Here is a 25,729-nt window from a genome sequence, read left to right as displayed (position 1 = left end):
CTGGGCACATAAGATTTCAGAATTTTTAAGTCCAGTTCGACTGGTCCCTCATTCCTCCCAGCGGACCGTGGGCAGTGCTCCCACAGCGATGCAAGCACAGACCAGTTCACTCCCATAGACACCCACCTGTGTGCTCCTGCATGTAGCATTCAAAAAGACTACAAAACACCTCCACTAAGCTTCAACAGCTCATGACTTATTGGAAAGATGGACTGTCATTCATTAACAGCTTGAGTCAGGGTTCCTTTCAACTTTACTTAATGCAGTTACTTTCACAGAGAGACTACGTGGATCAACTAGTTGGACAGGAATTGACATAATTTAAGAGAAGAGCCAACAGCCAGCTGCAGCTTCACGGCCGCTTATGTATGACCACAGCAGACTGCCATTTGGTTACCCTCTTTGAAACTATTGTATTTGCAAATTTCCACTTACCTGACTTACTTCGGTATATCATGAAAGAGGATTTACCAAATTACAAAACCAAAGTTAAATGACTTTTTTTTTGCATGTTATTGCCAGAGATGTTATTGCCAGTGACTACCACTTACTTGTTCTTCATACTTTCTGGCTACATTCAACTGTTTTGAAAACACCTGCGTTTATGTCCTTGGAAATCAATCCAGATTCACACTCTTCTGCCTCAAACTTGGGAGATGTTAGATAACTGAAGAGTGTCTTATTAGAATCGTAACTACTGTGTAGACTGCTCTAGACCCCCTTACATTTCTTAAAAGTACATAGATCCCAATGATTCCAATTTCATTTGGAAAGCTCTTTGATAGGTCTAGAACAGTTGCCGTAGGAGAACACAGACTCGCAAGAATGAAGAAGTTATTAATTCATGCTCATACCCATTTGTTTTTTCTGCTCCAGCAAGAAATGCCCAGTGCGCTAAGACTCCAAGAGACCCAGCCAGGAGGTCCCCCTGTCCTCCACATCTCCGGCTGCTTCCTTCGTGACTGCATACAAGTACTACGAACAAAGCAAAAACAAAGTCATGTGCATTTTTTCTTCCCTTTACAATGATATCACTGTAGCTGTGAGGGTTAACCTCTGAGGAACATGGCAATTAACAGATGAGAGATTAATCACAGGCAGGAGCATGTGCTGAAATACACGATTTAAAAAAAAATTATAAAATCACAACCATTGCATTAACATTTAAAGAACACTTTTCCAATTACTTTTCAATACTTTACAAACAGCACTGCGCAATGCGTATGCTTTCTTGGCTTCGCTCAGCCTGCACAGAAGATTCCATCACTAATGAGTTTAGTGATTCATGTGAACTGATGCTGCCACAACGAGCAATCACCCCAAGCTGGACCAGGTCCCTCCACCGAGCCACTGCACAATTCTCCAGATTCTCTGATCTTTGGAGTTCTCAGATGCAAACCACGGGGCTTTACAAAAAGCAAACGCAAACCAGAACTAAAACCTCCGATCTTCTGTCCATCAGAAGGGTATTTTACTGAAACCAGCCTTCTCCTTGAACTTTGTAGAAACCATGTGCAAAGAGAAAGCTCTTTTTCTGCTCATCAGCAGCGTCCTCGGCATCCACGTATGTTTCTGTCAGCAGTGTTGCTGTGGACAGGCTCCGTCAGAATATCAGATGATACATTATCAATATACAAAGGACCTCTGCCAAACTGATCTCTCTGTGGAGCTGTAACTACAAAGAACATGCAAATGATTTCACTAAATTTAACTCCTTTTGTTCTCTGCACTCAACAAGCCCAAGCAGGAAGCCTGAAGGATACACAAGACACACAAAACCAAAACAGAATCAGTTCTGCTACCCTTCTCCAAATTCTCTTGTGGGAATGCATCTACCCTTAGCTCTCCTTGCTTGGCTCTGAAAAACAAACCCAGGAGAAAATTATTTTCCTCTCCTAGAATGGAAGAGCTGGCACAATCACTGGTGGCCAAGCAGTGATCCTCAGCGTCCTCCAGTCAGCCACTGTCGAGCTACTCGGGTTCAGGACTACGCACACAAATGGTTTGTGCGCTCCCGAGTGTGCCGAGAACAGGAGCAAAGTATAAAGCAAGACGCTGCTTGGGACAACGGCTCTTACCTCCGTTTTCTCAAGTCACCTGGGCTGGGTTGCTCCAAGGTGTATGATGAGAGCAGTCCAGGTGTTTTAGATGGGAGTCCTATCCATATTTTCAGAAGTAATTTTTTTCCCTTACAAAATAACGGGCAAAATCTGCACAAAACTGAAGTATTTGCAGGTAAATCTTAACCAGTAAGAGCTAAAAAAACTCCTCAATGCAAGTAAACTCCTTTTCGTTTCATGAGTATTGTTCGTTTCTGCTTTTTGTTACTCAGCGCAGCAAAGAATTGCGCTTCACTTCCACTTCCTACTGACTCTTCCAGCAGTAATTGCTGGGCTCCTGAGGCCACGCACTTGTGCATTTTTGCCGCCTCTGAGAGGGGCAAGATTCATTAGTCGCCACGAACGCAGCAGACACTGCCGCAGCGTTGCCAGCAGTTAATTTTCCCTCTTCTCCCATCCCCCCTCCACCTCAGATTAAGATTCTGGATGTGTTTCTCAGTGAGCAGTGGTTAATGTCAAATTTCACAGGCATAATGATCCTCTGAGTTAGCAATCTGAAGAAGGTATGCCCTTTTAGATGGTGTGGTTTATTTTTTTCTTTTTTTTTTCTTTTTTTTAAATACGGTGCTTTGGAGAAATTACCTCTAATTCTGCTACTTTGAAGATGGTATCTCACAGGATTTTCACTTTGAGGGCTTGAACTCCTGGCAGGAGGCAGGATGGAAATCCTCTGTTCAAAAGCTTTGGGGCCTTTCTGACTGACAGCTGAGCACAAGCCCCTGCTTATTAGCTGTGTGTCACCATCTGCCACTATTCTGTAGCCCCACAACCTTCCAGTCAGTTTTAAGCTGTACAGGAAAGCAAGATCTCCTTAAACTAGGCCAATTATAATACCCTGCTACAAAAAAAAAAAAAAAGTAGTCTTTTGTTTGTGGTTTTTCAAGTAAGTCTCAAATATGTGCCGACTACTTCACAGGCAACAACAAAAGCAGACCTTTGTACTCTGCACAGAGATGCTGGAAAACAAATCCACGCAATACCTTCAAAGAAGCAGAACTACAGGAAATCCACTTGAATGAGGGAGGAAAGGTGTAACGCTCGGGCAATTTTTCACCGCAGCTCAGTTCCTCAAAGAACATCTCCAAAGAAAAGGATGACGAACATCACAACAGGCAATGGAGGGGGGGAAGGAATGAAAAACTCCTCTGAAGTACAGTCACTGTTAAGAGCTTGTAAAATAAAAGACGGAATCCCACGCTACCACCAAGACAAACTAGCACACTGCCAAACTCACAAAGGACACAGTCTTCCTCATACTCTGTCCAGCCTTCTCCCAGAACAACGAACTATAAAAGTGCTGTCTCCCCGCTCCCCCAATCCAACATCCCCCTCTACGGGTCTGCAACACTGCAAAGATAGCTCGAGCAGTTCTTAAGGACCTCGGGGGTGATGTCCCCACACGCTGCCTGGGCAGTGACAATGCTACAAGACCTCAGTCAGGTGGGCAGGACTGAACAGTCAGCGACAATGCTGAGAAGGTGGCGCTTCTGCTCCCTCCCTCAAGAGATGTAGAACAATGTATTTACAAGAGGACCAGGTATTTTTGGGTCCATTGCTCGGCAAGGCTGTATCGCGTTCAACTAGGGATGAAGAGGGACATCAGAAAGCCGAGAGAACGTGGCTTTTGCAATAGGTGAGGAAACCAAGACAATTCAATGCTGGACAACAGGGGAAACTGTCAGTTTGAGACCCAAATGACTGCAGCTTGTCCGTGCTGAAAGGCAGCAATGGGGCCACTTAAAGGCAATTAGTTCAACAGCAGCCCCAATCACAATAATGGAGAGGTTCATCTACAGTTCACCTGACAGACCTTAAGAGGTAGAAACACATGAGTAATGCTGGTCAAATTGGCTGCTGGGGCAGGGTGTCTTGTTTTGGTTTTTTTTTGGTCTGGGCAACAACATCTGATGTCATTATTTCACAAAGTGATGAACCAAAACCAGCCACTCAGTATAATTAACAGACAGTCTTTCAATGAAAGCTGATTTATGCTATGTAACTTCCAGTGAAAAAAAAAAGAAACCAACAAACAAAAACCCCTTTAAAAAACCAGCTCCCTAGCACCTACCCAGGGAGCATACATGTACTTTCCTAAGGAAAGGCAAGATGAAAGAAAAATGCTATTGCTGAAGAAATCACTGAATGAAGTATGGCAAGGAGATCTAGAGTCACAACAACCACAGCCCTATTCAACAGTTTCAACACAGTCTCAGCAATTAAAATGCACATAAATACTGTCAGAGCTGTACGCAGCAAATACAACACGTCCCTCAAACACAGTCACACGGATTTCTCGCTTACCTAAGTCCACGGAAACAACTTGTACCGAAATATGAGTGCAACAGAAACCAAAAATTACAAGCTGTCGTACTGACAGAATATTGCAAAGTAGAAATTCAGGAGTTCTAGGCTCCACACAATTCAAAATTCTGCCCCAGACATCCTGGGTAACTATGGCAAAGTCGTTTAGTAGCGCTATGTTTAATCTATTTCAGGCCATAAAATAAGTTGCCATCACTCTCTTCTCAGTATGCCTTGAAGATAAGACAAACATTAGCATTTGGGGAAGCTTTCAGACTGTGGTGTCACACTTAACTACACCACTGCCAGCAAGTTTTAAGCTGAAAGAACTCCCATCCCAACTGTGCTGGCAGATCAAAGCCCAGAAGAATGACCCATTTACGCGTATTGTGCTTAATTAAAAAAAACCCCAGTCTGTTATGTAACAGAACATAACTGTCCTCTCTTTGAAGGGGAAAAAAAAAAAAAAAAAAAGGATTTAATAGTTTTGCTGAGATCAAGCACTACAAGTTAACTGGGAAGCACAAATTTTGATAAGGCTGTACGCAGGCAGCCCTACTTACAACTAATTTCTAGACATGTTACAGTTAGAAAACCAAGGCCCATGTTGTATAAAAAGTAATGTATGTTTGTGTGTTCTTGATTCACAATGCTCACATAGTAGTAGGAAAAAAAAAATCAAACACACAAAAAAACCCCAACCAACCCAAGGATTCCATTTTTATGCTTGTTTTTAGAACTCAGAATGTGAAATATGGGATGGCTCATTAAGGCTAAACATGTAATCCTGATGATAACAAAGGAGGCTGAAGAGCCTCTGTGAAACATCACATTTACTGAGACTGCAGACCACAAGACAGCGTGGAGATTAAAACTTAATTCTTGCATCTCAGACATCCTGAACAAGTTCTTTGCACTTGTTTTCCTCTTACAGAGCAGGACTGCTACACTTATCCTAATGTGCTCAGGAATCCGTGTATGAAAGGCACGACCATTCTGATTTCTCGTATGATCCAGCCGGATTGGACCAGCTAATGCCAGCTACCCCACGGAACCACACACACTCTCATTTAATAAAAAGCCTGAACATTTGCATTTTCTACTCAAAATAATGTAGCTATCAAAGACCATGCTGCTCCATCAAATGCGATATTCAGGTTTAGGCTGTTTCCAGATCTTGAGTAAAATCTTTTACCAATATCCATCTCTGATCTGGCAGATACTCGCACTAGTGAGAAATTTATCTTTTTCCTTTTGCAAGTTAGTTCACAAAAGCACACAGCTGTACATTGTGGACTCCCAGGAATGTGTCTGAGAGTGGACACAGACAGAGAAACCGAGATTAATGACTTCAGCCGGAGGAATCACTCAGTTGATGTGGAAAATGTAAGTTGGCTTTTATATAAAGGGTGCTTATACTTTTATATTCCCTAATCACACTTTTAAAACTTAGATAAGTCCTTGAGCGTGAGACACCGGGCACTTCAAATATCCAAATTTTGCATTACTTTTCTCAGTACTTTTCTCAGGTGGCTACAGGAGCCGGGGGGGCTGTGATGACAGGTGAGCTGTGCCAGGCAGCAGGCTGGGCTGTGCATGCAGAGGAAAGGGTGGACCCCACGGACGGGAACTGTGACCTCCCGGTATCACTCACGCCGCAGAAGCAGGGCTGCAGACAAAGGTGCTGCTGCTCAGTGAAAAATCTGGGCAAAATTTGCTGGGCAGCCGGACACTGTAAGAGCTCTTAGCAGAGCGAGTCAGGGACTGACGAGCACTGAAGAGCTTCCTTTCTGGCTGCGTAGGGAACGAATGGCAGAAATCAGAAGTACTGCCTGGGGATTTATGGCAAGAGTTGGCTTTTTTTACCCCATATTCAGCACTCAGCAATCGCTCTCATGTGCTTCTGTGCTTCTCTTGCCCACAGCTGCAGCTGGGCAAGCGGTGAGAAACTACATTTGACTACTGGCTCCAAGTAAAAGTAGTTGCAGGCAGCAGAGGGCCGGTCACCCATAAGGCCTGCTTGTCAAAAGGCAGTAGAAGACAAACACAGGTGCTGGGGAAAATACAGAAAAACTCGTAACATTTAAAACCAAAAATCCAAACCCTCTCCTTCAAGGACCTAACCAAATTTTAAACTTGTTAGGAACTAAAACTGGTATAACCACACTTTACTATTGACCAGTTCTCCAAAGAATAATAAAATTAAAACCTTAGAGAGCTGTGCCATAGTGAATAAAAGCTGACTTACCTTTTACCCACAGGCTGAGTACTCATTCCTACCCTGGTCAGTGATGGCACTGATAGCACCTACCAAGAGCATGGTGAAGCTCATCTTTGTAGAGCAGGGAATCAACAACTGTAGACCAAGCTATAATGTGAAATTGCAAAAGGAAAGAGAAAAAGAGTATATAAAACTTAATTTAAAATCTTGGTGATTTTGTTTACAGGGCAGCTGGCAGCTCATATCTGAAATGGGAGACAAATTTTACGAAAATCTCCTCTGTAGTGGAGGGCTGCTACTGATTTCACAGAGGCCAAGTGTGTGACCCATTACTGATTTTAAGGCCGTAAGGAACCACTTGCATCATCTAACCTGACCTGTAAAAACAAACCTCAGAAGGCATCCAGGAACCTCATCGTTTGGCAATCTACCCAAGTTCTAGGTATGTTCTTGTCACAGCTGATTTCTTTACTTGTTAATAAAAATCTGCCTTACTTTTAACTTGAAGCTTCTCATCACAATTTATTGTGCCTGTCTACTTGGCTTACAGAGCTATCTGCTGACAGCAGTCCTTCACCAACCCCTGCACTTCCAGCTCGCTATCAAATCACCCGATAACCTTTTTTGTCTGCAACTAACAGAAGTAAATTGTCTGCTGAATTTCCCGCAGACTCATGAATAAAAGTGCTGTGAAAATAACTGCTACAGTCACTCTATGCTATGAAGTATTCACCAAGCCAGGCTTCCCTGCTGAAAAATTCGACATCCTCAAAAAGTCTTCCTTCTGCAACAGCCAAGCACAGAACACTAAAGCTAGACAGTTAAGTTTGCAATTTCTGGTTTTCCTGGAGAGCATTGACACTTTTTTTTCCTCCCCTTCCTTCCAGAAAGCATGCATGCAGTATATTCCCAATGGAGAAAGTTTCAAAGTGATGTATGGAAACTACAGTATCAGTGTGCTAAGCACATGAGCTCAAGCAGGAAATGCCTGACAATAGGTACGGCTTAAGCACTACAAATGGATGATGATGTAAAAAATAAAAAGGCAAGAGGACTACATAGATCTTTTCATAATATTTGATTGTGCTCAGAGGACATTGGCTTGATCCAATGATCTGGATTTCCCTCACACTGGCATCATGATGCATGTTGTCTTAGCTGAAAAAAAGACATCAGATCAAAAAAAGCAGACAGATGAAAAAAGAAGTTAAGAGCAAAAAACCTGGGAGAGAAGTCAAGGTCAGTGACATGACAACATGTTCTGTGTGGTGGCACAGAGCAGACAACAGAACCTCATTTCTCAACGTGATTTTGCATTTGAGAAGCTTTTTAAAAATTGACAGACAGTGACTCCCAAACCCGAAGAACACTCTTATTAAAAGGAAGCTGAAATCTATATAGTTTCTGAAAAATTCTCAGGAACCTTCTTGCAAGCAACAACAAACGCTAAAACCAGCATTTGTAACAGACATTATAACCTGTATTAAACCCGAAAACTGCTTTCTTAGAGCTCAGCAGTGCTGCCTGTAATGTCTGTAATCCAGGAGAGAGAATGCAGCAGTGAAAGAACAAGAAAGCAGCCTATAGCTGGACATCAAACAACTGCTATAAAGGCACAAAACTGTTTTTATTTCAAATCAAAGAGATACTTAACTAGGACAAAAGAAAAATAAATCAGAACAAAACAAAAAACACGGTGGGGCAAAAAAACAAACCCACAAAAAGCCCCCAGAGCACACGAGACACGCACCGAACATGCCACACCTGAACACTCAAAATTGAGATCGTAAAGACTTTCAGTTTTTTTCCTGTTTTATTGAATCCTGCATGAGAAGAGATAACGGAGATGGAGTGTGCTCTCACTTCAGCAATGGTGAGGCTACACTCATCTCAAGAGTAACAGCTCAAAGGAAGAACAGAGATGTACTAGGTAATGTGCTCAATCTAAAGCGCTTACATCTAGTTTTCCAGGCATTCATTTAAAAAACAATCCTGCACGAAAAGAACATCACTGATACAAAAGCAAAGAAAGAAGATACACTACAGTGCTCTAAAGCTCTCTTGCTGGCATAAACCAGAGCCAGGATGTTTTATCCACTGGCACAGTTCATCCTCCCTAAAACCTGTCCTGACACTCCAAGGTCACAAACCAAGTCTGCTGTGGGTGCAAATCTGACAGGAGACTTCATGCTGGGCAGCCCGGGGATGCTACGACTGACCACAGCCCTTCACCACGCAGGTGTAACTAAATTGCTTCCAGATTCCAGCTTGCTTCCCAGTCTGCTAGAGTATCTGTACCGACAGGGGTACACAGAATGCGGCTCTGCACAAACCAGTTGTCATATTAAATCCTTTTTTCTGTTACAAAAGACTCCCCTGGCTCCCAATAATGAAAAACTGACCGTAAATGCAGAATGGTTCTGAAGCAGCATAAACATTCATCAGAGATTAGCACTGCAAGTAATTAGAAGCAGAGTTGCAGCTTGTTATGAATGTGAAACAAGACCATGTAGTCAAAATGCAACAAAGTAACTCATGAATTAATTTTATACTGGTCACAGTAAATGATCAGTATAAAAAAGCATTAACTTTATTAAGTATACTTTAACCATGTTAGTAAGTGTCTAAAAAAAAATAAGTTGTAATGGCAATCTAGAGTTAATTTGTTTTGGGCTAATGTACAAGTCATATATGCACATGCTAATAATCTGCAGCCCCTTGGTAGACAGGATCAAGGAACTGAGCAGCTCATGAACCTCAAGACGTCTTCATTTTTCACACACACTAAGATATGGTGAAACAACAATATTCTTCTGCGTTAATTTAGCAATGACTTCTATAGACCACCTCAGCTAAGGATTTTAAAACAGTTCACAAACATAAAGCAATTCATTTCTTTATACTTGCCTAATATAGAACCTGTTACAGCTGTTTAAATGAGAAATAAAATCATCAACTTGTTCCAGCAAAGAAGTTGCACTCTTCTAAACAGCAAATTACACAAAGGTGATCCGCAAAGACAGCCATCCCTCCCCTTCAGTCTTCAGGGGAATACAGTCAACAACTACTGCAGAGTCCAACCACTGGACTGCGAATGAAAGCAAACAAAACAAAACAAAAACCTGCATCACTAAAAGCAGGCGGCTTCACTTACCTTTCTCTCCATCTGAAATAAGATCTCTTTCTCCCTTTTGAATAATTGTCAAATTCCCCATGGCTTGGCTGAGTCTTAATACACATCCATGATGATCGCTACTGTCTACGGGGTCTCTAAGCTACAACACAAGAATTCCACACACAGTACAGATTTTACTACTAGAACGACATATTCTAACACATGTGTGTATATGGGGGGGGAATAAAAAAAAAAGCAGTATCATCATCACTCATTCCAGGTGTTTGGTTTTTTTTTCTATACCCACTGAAGTACCAAAAAATGCATAATGGTCTTCTGTTTAAGAACATGCATTCTTGTGGCAATTATCCCATAGAATAAAACCCCAGAGAATGCTTCTCTCGCATATAAGAAACAGTCCAGAATGTTTAAGCCTGTATTAAATTGGGGGTTTTTTAAGACTAAAAGACTAAATTTGCACGTACTTCAGTATCAAAAAGGAAAACAGCTCACCATGGCTTCATACAGTCTACTAAACTCCATATAGTTTGGAGTAAGAATAGCTCGCTGGTAGCCTTGTATAAGAGAAGGTTGCTGGGAAATAAGCCACAGTCCATCCTGCAAAAAACAGTAAGAACAACATTTACTGAAGTGATTCTTAAATGTCAAATCACTGACTGAATCAAGAAAATACTTACAGCATCAATAATTATAGGAATTCCTTTCACTTTTGATTTTTCTATAATACCCTGCAAAAGAAACCACAGATAACTTTAAGATGTTTGCTGATTTAAACCTCCTAAGATCCAAAACAAATTCATAAAATAGATCTGATCATATAAGTTGTTTTTACAAAGAAAGATTGAAACAAACAAAACAAAAAAAAAAGATCTGTCATATTCTGCCAACTAATGTAACACACTCATAACAACTGGCAATTTGACAGCTACATTGTTCTCTCCCTAGTTCAGGTATAAGCAATATCAACAGGGTTTCCATAAACGATGCCCTGGTATTTGTATGCAAACAAAGCAATACTCTCCCCGCTGTAGGACTTAAGCAATGACAACAGAAGGCACACATGGTAAACACATACCTCCAATAAAAAAAAATAAAATTGCCATGATAAAAATCTACCAGTAAGGGTGAGACTAATTTTAGTTGCTTTTCTGATGACAGCCCCATCGCACTATTTAAGTACAAACATCCCGAGACAAGCAGTACATCAGACTTTTTATAACTTCCGCAGCAAAACTGAGGTGGTGATTCAGACACAGACCATTTGCAAAAGTGTTTTTTCAGTAAGCAGTAATGACTAGCTGTAACGACAAGTCTGCCCTCGTTCTCTCTCCTCACCAAGCAGAAGCAAAGACTGATACTCAACCTGTTTTAATGAGCAATGGCTGACAGTGAAATTTTTCAATGTTGGTCATTACCAACTCATCTGTGAAGCTGAAGAGTTTATCTTTTTCCCATGTAAGATAACAGAAGATGGTATCCATCCAAAAGTTTAATTATTTTTTAACATTATTAAGCTCTTCAGATTAGCTATCATATGGCACTGAGCTCCACAGGTTAGTAAGACATTACGTAAGGAATAAGGAAGCCGTTTTTAATTAATGTTCAGGGCACTGAATGCCCCTCTGTTTTTTATTGTGGTCAAAATAAACACCGACCACCATGCTTCTTGTAAATTATTAATTACAGAATATACATATCCTCACATATTCATTGCATCCGATTCCAATTTTTCTAATATCTTCTTTTTCAAAAACAGGCTACCAGAATTTAGCAGCGTGTTTCACCCCAACACTGCTTCTGTCTGTCTGGGCACTGTTTGCATGCTGGAAGCCCAAGACTGAAACACCACCCACTGCTCCGAGCCTGACAACTTGTCTCAACACCCAGCTGCACTGACATTAGGAGCTACTACAGAATAAAATCCTTCCACACACTTGCACGGGTCTTGACTTGGGCTCCGTGTCACAGCCTGCCAGGTGCCCACCCTCCTTGGGACCCCAAGTGAACACCCCAAGTCTTCTCTTACGTTCAGCTCCTTAAATAATTTTGAACCGATCACAAGTTTTACGCAACTCGTACTGTTGAGCTACTACTAAATCATTACAATTTAGAAGCAAGTGTATTTAACAGCTGCACAAGGATGGAATTTTAAAACGTACCTAAGAATTAGCTGTGGCATACCAAAAACCAAAAAGACTTACTTTCAAAGATTTTAAGAAAAATTTTTATTCATTAACATTAACCTGCACCAATGCACACAGCTCAGCTTTCCTTCAGCTGGTCTGCTTTGCCCCTGCTGTGTTACGTTCATTAACAATTATGTTTAATTTGAGTTGGTTACAATAAAATCAGGTCCTGGGGAATCTAACGACCAGGTTTATGTTTGGTTTTTTTTCCTGTATGAATGAATGTTATACATCCAACAGTCCAATTACTTTTGAACCATACTAAGCTCTTCTGATTAGGTATCATATGGCACTGAGCCCCAGAGGTTAGCAAGGTATTATGTAAGAACGAACTCAGATCCTCTCCCCAAATTTCTGGAGATACAAATATCGTTTACCGCAACCTCATTTTCTAGCTGCTTTTAATTAGAATATTTCTGTACATTACCAGCTTCACCAAACTCCTTCAGTACGCTTAAAATGAGTACGCTTAAAATGATTACTGCTCTACTTCCCACTAAGATGAATCACCAGTTTATTCTAGTATGTCAACTTTAGTATGCCAATGTTTCGTGACGCTTCATTTTTTAAAACCAGGAAAGATGTCCCCAGCAGATTCTATAACGAAATCTGATTTCAGAAATCCTTATACTTCCAAACTACTCTTAAATTTGTTATGAGCAATCCAGGAACTAATTTTGCTGAAGTTCTGCTCCCAAAACAGTCAAGATTTGGCTGTTGCTGTTATTGTCTGGCCCCTTTTCGTGTTTCCTCACAACTGTCATCTTGACTACTGGTTAGAATTTCTTTTTTCGTTCACATACATCTAAAACCAGGCTAAATTAAGAATCTTGAAGATCTATTGTCCAACAAAAGAATGTAAGTACACTGAAAGAAAAAGAAGGGAGAAGTTACAAAGCATAGAAGTATATGTACAGGTATAGAGCTTCTGAAAGGCTGGGTCACTGGTACACTCCAGAGAAATAAGGCATTTCTTCCTAATAATGCTTTGAGTTCCTACCTCTCCAGCACACATTCCACAATCCTGAGACTTCTGACCTCTGCTCTGAAGAGAAATTTCATCTCGCTAAATAAAACCTAATAGTCAAGTAACTTTTATTGTGTACTGAATCTCCTGAGGTATCAGTTTCTAATCTAACATACTGAGTGATCTTTGCTTTTTCCTTCTCTCCTTATAAAACAAATAATCAGGGGATACACAGTCCTTTGTTTTAGTTAGAAAGCTCATTTTTGATTTTAAAAAAAAAGAAACAAATAAACAAAAAAGAAGAAACTACACCAGTTATTTTCCTTTCCTTTTCTTTCCCTAAACTCAAGACAGAAACTGCTTGGGAGACAGACAAGGAACCTCAGAGAGGAAGTTCTGGGGCGGGAGGGGGTAATCTAGCAACTGCAATAAAGCATTAATAGATACAAGAAAACTCCTATTAAGGCAACCACCCATTTAAAGGACAAACATTTCACCGGAGAACCTCTGTTGCCTATCGACTGTGGACAGTTCCCATCTTGCCTGCTGCCGTGTAAAGGCCAAGCAGGTCCCCACCGGAGAAAAATTCATCCCTTTCAGCTTAGACGCCGTGTTTCGGGTGGGACGGATCACCAACAGACATACCTGTCTTCTCTCAGCTATCGCAGAGAAAGCAGAAATGCTTTATTGCTTTACTTTTAGACACCAAGAATCAGGTGAGATGAAGTTCACTTTTAAACACTTGATTGCTGCAGATACTGTATATGCATAAAAAAAATAGTAATTTTTGCATAAGAGTGTTTACAGCAATAACGGCACAGTCTCTCTGTATTTTGTTCCTGGAAGTAAAAACCTATCTTTGACTGAATTCGTATCTCCATATTTAGTATGGATTTTCCTGGTTAGTATTTGTAGCATACAGAAGAATCTTCACTGTTACCTGCACACTTAATACAGCTCAGACTAACTTTACTTTCACACCAAAATCTATTTAACAGTTCCTGATAGGACACTATGTATGACCATCTGCTCAGTTTTATCCCATGTAACAATTACATGAGAAAGGTTTTGGAAGAGAACACTGCCAATTAAAAATACTATGAAATGCTACTAAGACAAAACCTGAAATCCAAACACCAATCACACAAGTGAACAGCAATGTATATAGGTACCAATGATAAATCTGAGAAATCACCCCCTTCCCTTCAAATGGCATTTTGAGTATTAAGATTTTGGAGATTCTAGCTCTAAGATACATCTAGCAGACTATCTTCCTCTGCGCAGAACATATTCCATAACAGTTTTTTTGGCACAGATCAAGGCAAGAACACTTCCTCCACTTGATTCCTAAGCATTCAAGGACATCCAGGACTTGGCAATCTCAGCACTATCACAGAATGTCAGGGGCTGGAAGGGACCTCTAGAGACCATCTAGCTCAACCCCCCTGCCAGAGCAGGATCCCCTAGGGCAGCCACACAGTGACGCATCCAGGCGGGTTTTGAAAGTCTTCAGAGAAGGAGACTCCACAGCCTCTCTGGGCAGCCTGTGCCAGTGCTCTGTCACCCTCACTGTAAAGTTTCTCCTCATGTTGAGGTGGAACTTCCTGTGTTTTAGCTTGTACCCATTATTCATGAAGCAGAGAGGACAGTGAGGAAGAGGAGATAGTGACACGCTGCTGTTGTCCGACCTCATGACTTACAGCCACACCGGTCAGCTAAGATATCACAGATGGCAAATCAGATCTGTCCTCTGTGATATCCATAGCCAGACTCGAATTTCAGTCTCCTGGCTCTCATGGAGAGACCTAATAATGGGGGCTTGGACAGTTTCTTGTTAAGAGATATTCTGCTTTGCATCAGTTGGCTTAAATACTTGGTGACTTTCTTAAAAGTGATTCTACAGCAGATATTTGGATGCGGAAAGGGAAATGTGTTCCAGCCCCCTGTGATTAAAATTGGTAACGATGAACTGCACCGCAAGACTGCAGGGCTCAGGCTAAAACAAATCTGTAACAAAAGTTTCCTCTCCTAGTAATTGAAGAGCAAACTTTAAGTTTCTACCCTAATTAAGCCAAAGAGGAAATGACCTGGGATTCACACATCCCATAAAGGTTCTGTATGGAACATCCTCCCACACAGCCATGATTTATGAGCAGCACCAAATACCTGACATTTAGCAATGCCCAAAATAATATTTCAGTGACTGCCAGCTTTGGCGGAAGTGGCTGAGGGAAGGAGAGCCAGAGGGGGTAAAATTAACCTGAATCCACTCCCACTCTGCTCTTGAAATACATGATTTCCTGAAAAATCTTTTTTCTTCAACTGAGTATCGTGGACTTGTACGCAAGCAATCTAATCAGCAAGAACTGAAAGCTGTGTCACAGTAGAAACTAGTGCTCTGTCTGGGCAAAAGTGACCCTTTACTGTAGTTAGAAACATTTACAAAGTAAGGGCAAAGAATTTATGTGTTTTAATTATTTTTTTTATTATAATGGAAGTTATTTCTTGATATGCATCACATTCATCTTAGTAGAAATTTGTGTTTGCTGTCCAAACTTTCACATGGGAAACTTAAAACAGATTTGCAAAGCCAAATTCCAATGTTTTTTGAAACAAACCAAACCACCTCTCCAACACAGTGAAACCAGAACAACAGGCATATGAAGCCAGGATCACTCAAACTGGAAAGGACCACAGGAGTTTGAAGCTTAGAACAAACAAATGGACACGCTGAAAGAAGGCACAGTAATGCAGAAAAAGCATGACACAATTTATTTATTTGATAGCCTGCAGCCGTGCTATCGAACACAAGATTCACCTACACTGCAATACCATGGACATCCAGGATTCTTTCACACTTCAACAATTATTATGGAAAAAGAGAACAGGCCAAGACGAGCCAGTGCAAGATGCTGGCTGCAAAAAAGAGCTGGGAGGGAAATGGGGGAACACGTGAGGGAGGAATAAAGCGCTACGGGCCTCCTAGGTACAATTGAACGGTATCTAATCAGCCATGGAAGCCTTCACAGAGCAGCCACCCTGAGGCACCAGGAGCTGAGAAGCGAGTGGCGCGCTCACAGTGAGCGCCCACAGGCTCCCGCAGAACTCTGCAGTCAGCCAGGGCCTCTCCATCCAAGTCCACCAGCAAGAGCAACAACAACAGATCCTGTTCACTATCTGCACCCAAGAGCCATACATACAACCTGGTTCTCCACAGCTCCCTGGAAAAGACAATTATGTACAGTAGTGTCCACACCTGACTCAGATATACTTTTCAGCTTTTTTTAATTAGATGTGGCTTGGCAGCAGACTGCCTGCAATGACTTTTAATATATTATTAGTTGTATCGCTGGTTTTGTTCTTCCTGATGAACTGGTTTAGCTACCCAGTAATTTTGGCATTCAGCGTTTGCAAAGGGAAGAATCAGGAAATTGGAGCCGGTGATTTTAATAAAAGATTGCATTTTAATGAAATAAACAGAAAACCACAACAGCAACATATAAAAAGCAACATCTATCCCACAACAGTAATTAATTTTCACTAAGGATGCATCACACTGTCATCTTTTTAACCTTTTGAAGGGAAGATACTGCAGGCAGTTTCCTTTACTGACACCAGCAACAAACACTGCATTCCCTAGGTCCCTTCAAGAGCCGTGTCTTGGACTATTCTTGGCAAAATTCCTTACACAGGTACCCAGAAAGAAGTTCAAGCTTCAGTACGCCATACTTATGGATAGGACTGGCCACGATGGCATTCAAACATTTCAGGAAGCAGTACAGCCTTGCCTTCAGCCCACCTAAAATGCACTCTACTGCAACCTGCAAATGCCAAGTTTGTAAATACATACTCAGATTTGGTAAAGACATGCAGACGTGCATAACCTGGCACTGGTTACATCTCATATGACCTTCAATAGTCAAAAAGGAGCAGCAGCCCCTTTTACAAAGAACCCTCTCCTGAAAGCCAGGATCAGCAACTGCCATTGAAACGCCACCTACAATTGCTTGTACTTCCCACATGGATGCTGTCCTCATCCAACAATCCCGAATCCACGGTTTTGTCTGGAACAAAGATATAAAAGGGAAGAAACAACCAAAACTTCCCTGTAAATGCTGCAGCTGGAAGCGTCTCTGCACACTTCTCTCTCCAAGGTGCCCAGGACTAACAAGTTAAGTTGCCCCCGACACACTGCAAATCAATTCCTACAGCCAGGCACTGAAAGCCATAGGAAGTGTTTCTGCATTCCTTGCTTCAAGTCTGGATAAACGCAGAGTTAGCAGGGACTCAGCTGCAGTAGAGATCAGGATGCAACTCTGTGGCGGAGATGCTTGGTACATGGGCCGGGCAAGCAGGAGTTTGTAATCTCGCACAGCTAGAGGTAGGCAAATATTCCAAGCACACGCTGTGCTCAAGGCTACAGTCAGTGCTGGCAGGGAAGAGAACCTGCCCTAAATATATTCTATTGGATACGGGAGGTTTTGAAAAAAAAAAAATTAGTTAAAAATCTGCTGTTCGAGATTCTTCACATTAGAGTCATACTTTCAGTAACTGGTTTTGTGTTTGTTTTTTGTTTATTTACTTGGTGGTGGAAACACAAAGTTAACTCTGAAACTTGCTTTCATTGTTTCCCACAAATTGATCCAAGAACTCATCCTCCTTTCAAATCTCAGCAACATCAATCAAAATCTCTCTTTGTGAACCAGATTTCTATAAATCACATTTAACTAGCCTAATTGCCCAGGTTTTACTTAATGTATTCCTGTATGCATAACTATCACTAGCTCATTACTCACTCCACTAAGCTCTCAAACCTCACATAAGAAATGACCACCACTCCTACTGCTTGATTGAAGAGTCAGGTAACAGAGACGAATATCCTTTCTTTGAAATGAATAGCTTCTTTATCTCATAGTTTATGCTTCATTCAATTTAACCCTCTCTTCTAACTGTAGTACTACAGGCCAAGCCCTATTTTCTGAAACAGATTTTCAGGTGCACAGGAAAATACTTCATCTAAGCCAGGCAGAGGGCAATAAGGACTCTAAGGAGTGCCCCACTACATCAAACTCATTAAGTGCTTTGGAAAATGTTAAAAGCTGTTGTTACAACTAACAAAGCTGAAGATGCTGTAGATGGCAGCTAATCTGTTCAACATCAAAAAAAAGAAAATACGAGAATGATTCACTTGTAGATTCCCTCTTTGAATTACAAGTAGATCACCTGCTGTCAAACTTGGAGGAAAACTGCAGCTAACAGTTTATTAAGATCTGCTTCAATCATGTGCTAAATTCTTAAAAGGGGCATAAATGGAAAGCAACGCTTGAACATAAGGAACACAAGAAAGCAAAGCAAAAGCCTCTTTAATACTGTCCTAGTTATGCAAAAAACCCAAGCACTCCCTTTTAGCCATCCTCCTCAAATTCACGATCAACCAGATACCACTTGAGAAGCTGCATTTACACGCTCCATTCCCTTAACACATCCAAATTCAGTTCAAGTGATAATCTTGTTCACTCCAATCCAAAGTAAAAAAAAATAAAAATCTAAGTTAAAAAGATAAAGGCATTAAGTATTTGCATGCTGTCTCATCCACCGAACATTTGCACTCACAAAGGAAATTCTACAAGGTTTCCAATTTATGGTTATATTAATGTTAATTTTGGCTTAAGTTATTCATGGTCAGCTCCTGCATTTTGTCAAAATAAATAAACATAAACTTAAAATGAACTGTGGAATTTATCACTGTCAATTTGTTTTTAGGGTTTTCAGCTGAGTGATGCTCTGAAAGAACTCAAAAAGTATCCAATTCCAGCATTTTGCTAACAAATGCTTTTAAGTATCAAAATCAAGTTAAACAACAATATAAGCTTACACACAGAAAGCAAATAAACATCCCACTTCACTGTGAATGACTTTCATCAAGATCCATTACACATATTAGAAAATTACTTCTGCTTGCAAGCTGCATAAACCTGTATTTAAGGTCCTGTTAGTGTATTTTCAAACACTGCTTTCCTAATCAAGACATTTGGGATGGAGCCACAGAATACTAATAATTCTCAGCACAAGCAGTAACAGTTCTTAGCACAACCAAGAGGATCTCTCTGCCTTGAGCTGGAGTTCCCAGGACTTACCCACAGCAGTACTACCACCACCACAGAGAAACAACTGCATCCTACCCCAATGACTGCCTCATCTTAGGGGAAGACGTCCACAAGTTCTCAATGGGCTGGTTGAAAGCAACGAGGCTTGGCTAGTCAGCGAGTAGTTCTGCACTGGATACTACTTGTGGTACATGCGTTAATATTGGGGATCGGCTGAGGACTGAGAGAAATACAATTTACATGCACATCCTCACAGGAGGTGCGCATACATGTCCTGTGGCTTTTGCCTCTGCAGTGTCCGAGGCACAAAATCCCACCTACCTCATCTCCTCCAGCCGAGGGCTGAGAACAGAAAGCACCATGTCCTCACTGCTACTTCAGTTCCCTTCCCTACGAACTGCGGAACCCCCACAACAAGAACCTCCAGAGGGTATAAACAGGAAGCAAACATATGTGACACACCAAAGAATTAACTTTCTGGTAAATAATTCTTCTGCTAACCTGAGTTCACATGAGCAGCGACTCCAAACAGTATCACATTCTGTTGTTTCTACTTGCACACAGTGGTAGGTCCCACAGACAACACAGCTAACCAATCAACAGCAGAACTAGCCTGGGACACTTCTCAGGTATCTTCCGATTTGTACAAATGGAACCCAGGGGTTCCAGGTATCAAGACGAAAACAGTTCTGGACAGCAGCAGAAGTAGCTTTAACAGACTGCGACGGCAACAAAAGGTGGCTCTGTATTTGGTAGTCCTCTTCCTCTTGTAAAAACTAGTGCAGATGGTGCACTGGAGCACCTGGTCCTGTTCTCACAGTTTATAAAGGCTGTGAATTGTTGTCTAAATCCTCAAGGCATGAGGCTTCAAAGGAGGAAATTAATCCAACTGATCAAAAACAAACACAGAAAGGCTGATACCTCAGTTGAGGTGGAACTCAGAATTCATCTGAAAGCAAAAATGTCAAATGGGTTCTCTCTGGGCACACTCAATAGAAGTGATCGATGACAATGGCCCAAATCTCGCCTATCCTTTGCCAGACATTAACTACAGCCAAGACATTTCAACACAACTTTAAGATTATGTCACTAGCGACGAGAAATGAAATTTCTGAAATTTAGATCTCAACAGATAGCAGAGATCTTCAAGAGCAAATGACTGGCTAATTGTAGCATTGCAGGGTGAGGGGGGTGGGGGAAAAGAAAACAGCAACGGGCAGAAACGGCAGTTAGGGAGGGCCTCAGCCAAAAGAAGAACCCAGGCTGGTGGTATTCAGGACATTTTCTTGGAACTAAAACAAAGACCGAGAATTAAGCAAGAGGAACAAGTATGTGGTTTGAGAAGCGAGTCAATTTTAGCATGTAATCTGAGTTACACAGAGCCACTCTCGCTATTAATCATTACCTCTCTTACAGGAGGGAAGCAAGCATGCTCTGCTGAGAACAGCAATGTAACTTTGCTGCTGCAAAACAAACCACAGCAGGACTGGAGGGGCAGAGTTTCGGGTTTGCTGCTACCACTGCAGGGAGAGAGGCAAGCAACCCAGCGACACACAAAGACAATTCCAACGTTAAGTATAGCTAGAGTTTAGGACAGGGTTCTACGTAGGGATATGTGTTTCTCTACCCAATCCTGACAGTAACTACTGTGCTACCAACAATCTTGTATCAGTCCCTTTGACCACAAAGTCAGTAACATACCCGTTAAAGATTCAAACTCAGAAGCAGAAAACTTGACCGGAACATCATACTCCTGCCAGAAGGAACAGAGGAAAGGAGATGGCAAGAAGCTGGAACCTGATAAAGGACATCGCTAAGCCTGTAGCTGCTTAACTACTGGGCAGCAGCAGAACGCCCTGGAGCATTAGGCAGAACCGTCTCCTCTCCCAGAGGGCTATGCAAGGAATGTAATATTCTTCCCAAAGTCATCTCAGGAGCTGCATTCATCACAGCATCATGGAATGTGTTGGGCTGGAAGGGACTTTTAAAGGTCATCTAGTCCAACCTCCTGCAGTGAGCAGGGACATCTTTAACTAGATCAGGTTGCTCAGAGCCCTGTCAAGCCCGACCTTGAATGCATGCAGGGATGGTGCTTCCACTACTGCTCTGAGAAACCTCTTCCAGTGTTTCACCGCCCTCAGAGTAAAGAACTTCTTCCTGCGGGAAAGGAACTTGATTCTCTTACAAACCCGAGGAACAGCTCTTGATAATACAGGCAGGAATTCCCCTCCTTCCAAGCCTCAGGCAACAAAAAAAAAAAATCAGATCAGAGTAAGACCAGAAGTGCAAACATCCCTGGAAACAATGAAGAATGCTGGGGTGGGTAGATATGGTAAGAATATAATACCTTTGAAAACACGCTACTCCTAAGCATTGATAGAGGACAGTTGTAGGGACCTTGGCCTTGCTTCCACATGGCAGCTAAACTCTTTCTCAACACAGTCTAAACCGCCAGCAGCAGCACACCAACTGTGGTGAACTTGGCGAGGAACGGTACCGTCATCTCTGGCCAGAAACAATTGTGGACACTGAAGGGAAAAAACAGATGGCTTGATGTTGCCTATGATGAAGTTGGCTGCAGCAGCCAAGTTCCATGCCAGATGCGGTAATCGTATTTCAGAAACCTGAAGTAGAATGGTGAGTAGAGATGCTTCAATCTGCGCATTCCAGAGCTAAGAAGTGGAGGAGAAACGTGGCTTTGTTCTTTTCTCTTGGAAAGAAAAAGCTCAGACTGTTTATTTGCTCCAGAGCTGGACGGTCTAACCAGGCCAAGATTAGGACTGCCACATCTGTATGGGATCCAGCTGCACAGCTATTGGGACACAACAAATGCCTTCTTTAGATTTTTTTTTTTTCTGAAGCCGCAATTCCTGGCCATGCAAACCCACGGCTAAAAAGCTCTGAAAGAGCCTCAGCTCTCACCCAGGCAACCAAGGAACCACATGTGACGGTTTTGGCACAGACCCACACAAGTGGCATATGAGAGAGGGATATAACTTGTAGAGTGGCTTTTTCTAACAGGACTTGTACATGGAATTACAGCCAAAACCAGATAATCACAGGAAGCCAGTAAGTACGTACTCAAAGGATATCACTATGCTCTCAAGGGAAACTAAAATAAAATAAAATAAATAATCAAAAGAAGTTGATCACAAGGTGCTTCTTTTCCATCAAGCTGTTGAAAGGAGCTGAAATGCCAGTGTACACACTGAAGGCACTAGGCATGAGGAAGGCAGGTGACACAGTAAAGATGCTGAGGAAGCAAAGCGTTCTTTGCTCTGGAGAGAGAAGATGCACCACCGACCCAACAAGCAGTCGGGCTACTCCACAATGAAGCACTGTCCACAGGCTGTGTACCAGAAATCGCAGGTCACTGCGTTAGCATCTTAACTTCTGAGTGCAGAGGAGAGAGAAGTAGCCCAAACACATGACTGTTTGGACAAGCGCATTCCTTGGCCATGTGCTGGCATGACACTGACAAGAACCGACACAAGATCAGCATCAGAGAGGTGACAGACCACTGCGCCTCAGCACTTTAACGGGGCAGGAGCGGGAAGAGGGGAAGCGCTCCCCCATCACCGCTGCCACTCTGATACAAAATCCCAGCCAGAAAGCAGACACTGATCTACATCTCGGCCCTGTATTCATATGACAGTATGCTGAGGTTAGCTTAAAGGGAAAACAGAAAATTATATACCAAGCCAGTCTTCTCTAAAAGTTTAAAATAACAATGCTATCTATCATCACTTGCTTTTTAACCCTGAAGGTGAAGCTTAAAATTCACTGTCAAAGCAAGAGAGAGACTCAGCCTTTCCTCAGCAGGGAGGAACACCAGTCTTCCTCAAACAAGAAACCAGGGTTCACTTGTCCCCAATTACAAGTTAAACCAACAACACTGGGTAACTAATGAACACTTGCATAATTACGGTGAAGACAAAGAACTTCAGCTTTAATGCGACCTGAAATTAATAAGGTCAGATCCACAGCTCATAGGAAAGTGGCAGCCTGAGATCTTAGCATGAAGTTACTTCTAAATGCCTTGTCTTCATTGGCTGAGTTTGTTTCTTTAGGCTCACACAGGACAGCCAGGCTGAAGCAGAAGTATGCTTGTAATTCACTAAGAAAGCAAAATTATTTTTAGCAATCACGGAAAAAAAAAAAAAAGAAAAAAACCAACCACCCAAACCCCAATCATTAAGGAATCTTCCACATACTTCTGTAAGGCAGAAAAGTACATTGACAGATGTTTATAAAATCCAGATGGAATTCTGATATAAAAGAAGCTTATGTTAGATATCTCAGATATTCTAAATTAATTCCTATTTTCTTTTTTTAAAAGTTGTTTTCCTTTAAAAAGAAAACTTACAAAAAATTAAACAAGAAAAAAAGAAAAAATATTGAATCATTGCCCCAAATCCTTTTTTGTAAAAAGAATTCTGAAAAATGTTTTCCTAAAAGAATAAAACCTGTGCTAAGATTTTTGATTCAGACATAATTTAAATTTCTTGATAAACTGTAATAAACTTCTTTTTTCCCTTCTTTCTGAATCCATGCTCTTTATTAGTCTTCCTCCTCTGTATCATAAGCCAAACATTTCCTGGAAGCAGAAGGAGAGTTAAAGAAGCAAAGGGCTCCAATAGCAACCTTCTCTAACAAAAGCATAGCAAACTCACTCTTTCTAGGTCTCAAAGTATTCTAATCCACTTGGATGGTGTAGTCTCTAGTCTCTTGTCTCTTGTTTTGCAGTTTCACTGTGTAACTGTCAACATTTCTGTAAATTTATGAATTCCACCTGTTAGCATCACTGATTAATTCAGTAATACTTCTCAGGAAAAAAAATTAATTATACAAAATTAGATTGGCATTGGGCTGAAAGATATACTATGAACTTACAAAGATGTGTTGACAGTAATACAAGACATCATCTAGAAGGCAGTGTAAGTACACATAGTTCTGTACTCTAAATAATATAAGTTCCTGTCTTTAGCTCTCCACTAAGGCTTGACAGAAAACAGGATTACTTCTTTATCCTAAGTAGAAATCTGCAACATTTTGTAACTAAGAGCATTATTTCTTATTGCAAGTGGACACAGTCCCTGTTCTTTGATACTTCTCCTGATACAAGTTTGTCAAATACAGTTCCAAAAATCAGGAATGCAGTACAGGTGCTTTACGCCTGAAAAAACACAGAGCCCTTTATCTAGAGATACCAACACTTATTTCTTAATTATCAACTTTCACAATCAAAACAAAAGCAAATCGAAAAAACTACACAACTGCCTAGAATTCAGAGTGATGCTTACAGTTCAGTGATGACTGTGACTAACACCTTTAATTTGTTATCCAGTAACTCTATCACAAAAACATTTATGTAATCATGTAGAAGACAGGAAATTGGTTAATAAAATTCAACATAAAGATGTAGGACAAAATACCAGTGTACACATTACCTTAGCATTCTCAAGTAGAACTTCATCTCTACCTAAGCCAGGTCCTATGACAACTGAGTGCAGTCGTGGTAACCACTTTTCCACCTCATGGACAGCATTGGGACTATCACTAAAGGAAATTGGAAAAAAAAAAAAAAAAAGACAAGTTTAAAAATGTTTCATTTTAGTATTCTGACAATCTGTGCTGCAGATACAAGATAGAGGTATTTGTCCTGTCTTGAACGTCAGGTAATTTTATGCTCCAAGCTACCAAAAATCTGTGACCCAGGAAATATGGAATGGTCATCCAAACAGCTAAAATGAAACATTTCTCTCGACTCATTCCTTTGGGGATACCACATAAAAATGAGGAGGTAATTGCAAGTATCTACTATGGTTGTTACACAGTAAAAAAATAAAACTCAGGCAAGAAATGAACAATCTTACCGTCTGTCACAATTCCCTACTTAATGATTTTTTGCAAAGATTACCCCTTGGAGAGAGATCCACCACCTCACAGGTATATACTGGGGTTTGCTGGAAACCATGCAATTATTTATCAGCCCGCATGGCAAAATGATAAATCTACTCATATGCTTTTTTGTCAGTTGCTTCATAAGCGTTTGTTCCAACTGAATTACAGCCTAACTGTCCTCCTTCCCCAAGAGGCAACAGGAGAATCAAGCTATTCAGTATGAGTATTATCTGCCTGCAACACTTAACGATTTCTGTAGCATTCAGATTTTGGCTACGTTGGAAAAAACTATGAGAAAATCCACTGCCAAATATAGCTGCCACAACACAGCATTCAGCCACGGACCAGAACTGTTTATTTTGTTCTGATCAGTTTTGTTGTGTAAATAGGTCAGAATATTTTGAAAGCACTGCCCAACAGCGTCAGTTAATCCTTACTGACGGTGCCGAGGGAAAATTGAGCCTTCCTCCCCACCTCTGACATAAGTGGTGACATAAACAAACGTTTTAACTGAAGTACGAGGGAATAAAGCTTCCTATAGGTTAAGCAAGGAGCTGAGATTTGATAGTACTACTTGGGAGTATTTTGAGTACTTCAACAAAGCTCTATTATTACAGGCGAAAGCCCTCGTGCATTTTTCATAACCAACAGCTGCACCGATGGGACGTGCCACTTGGGAAACGAGCGTTCCAGCTAGCGTCTGGCAGAATCAGCAAATTCCATGACGATTTCTGCAAGTGCCAGGCAGGAGCCCAAAGCTCTCGCAGCTGCACTGAGCGCGGCAGCC

General features: G+C 41.4%; 1 protein-coding gene across 1 annotated transcript in view; it reads right to left on the bottom strand.

The window, feature by feature from the left end:
- Positions 1 to 25,729, bottom strand: part of CARKD (carbohydrate kinase domain containing) — a 48,153-nt gene that overhangs the window by 2,233 nt on the left and 20,191 nt on the right. The window contains exons 5-9 of the mRNA XM_009876330.1: positions 24,489 to 24,597; positions 10,456 to 10,506; positions 10,271 to 10,375; positions 9,797 to 9,917; positions 855 to 975 (exon numbers count right to left, since the gene is read on the bottom strand). Coding sequence (XP_009874632.1) covers positions 855 to 975; positions 9,797 to 9,917; positions 10,271 to 10,375; positions 10,456 to 10,506; positions 24,489 to 24,597 — 507 coding nt within the window. The remainder of the gene's footprint in view (positions 1 to 854; positions 976 to 9,796; positions 9,918 to 10,270; positions 10,376 to 10,455; positions 10,507 to 24,488; positions 24,598 to 25,729) is intronic.

This window comes from Apaloderma vittatum, unplaced genomic scaffold (genome assembly GCF_000703405.1).
Source record: "Apaloderma vittatum isolate BGI_N311 unplaced genomic scaffold, ASM70340v1 scaffold8719, whole genome shotgun sequence".
Lineage (NCBI taxonomy): Eukaryota > Metazoa > Chordata > Aves > Trogoniformes > Trogonidae > Apaloderma > Apaloderma vittatum.
Note: the sequence above shows the minus strand (reverse complement) of the source record. Positions and strands in the feature narration are given on the sequence as shown.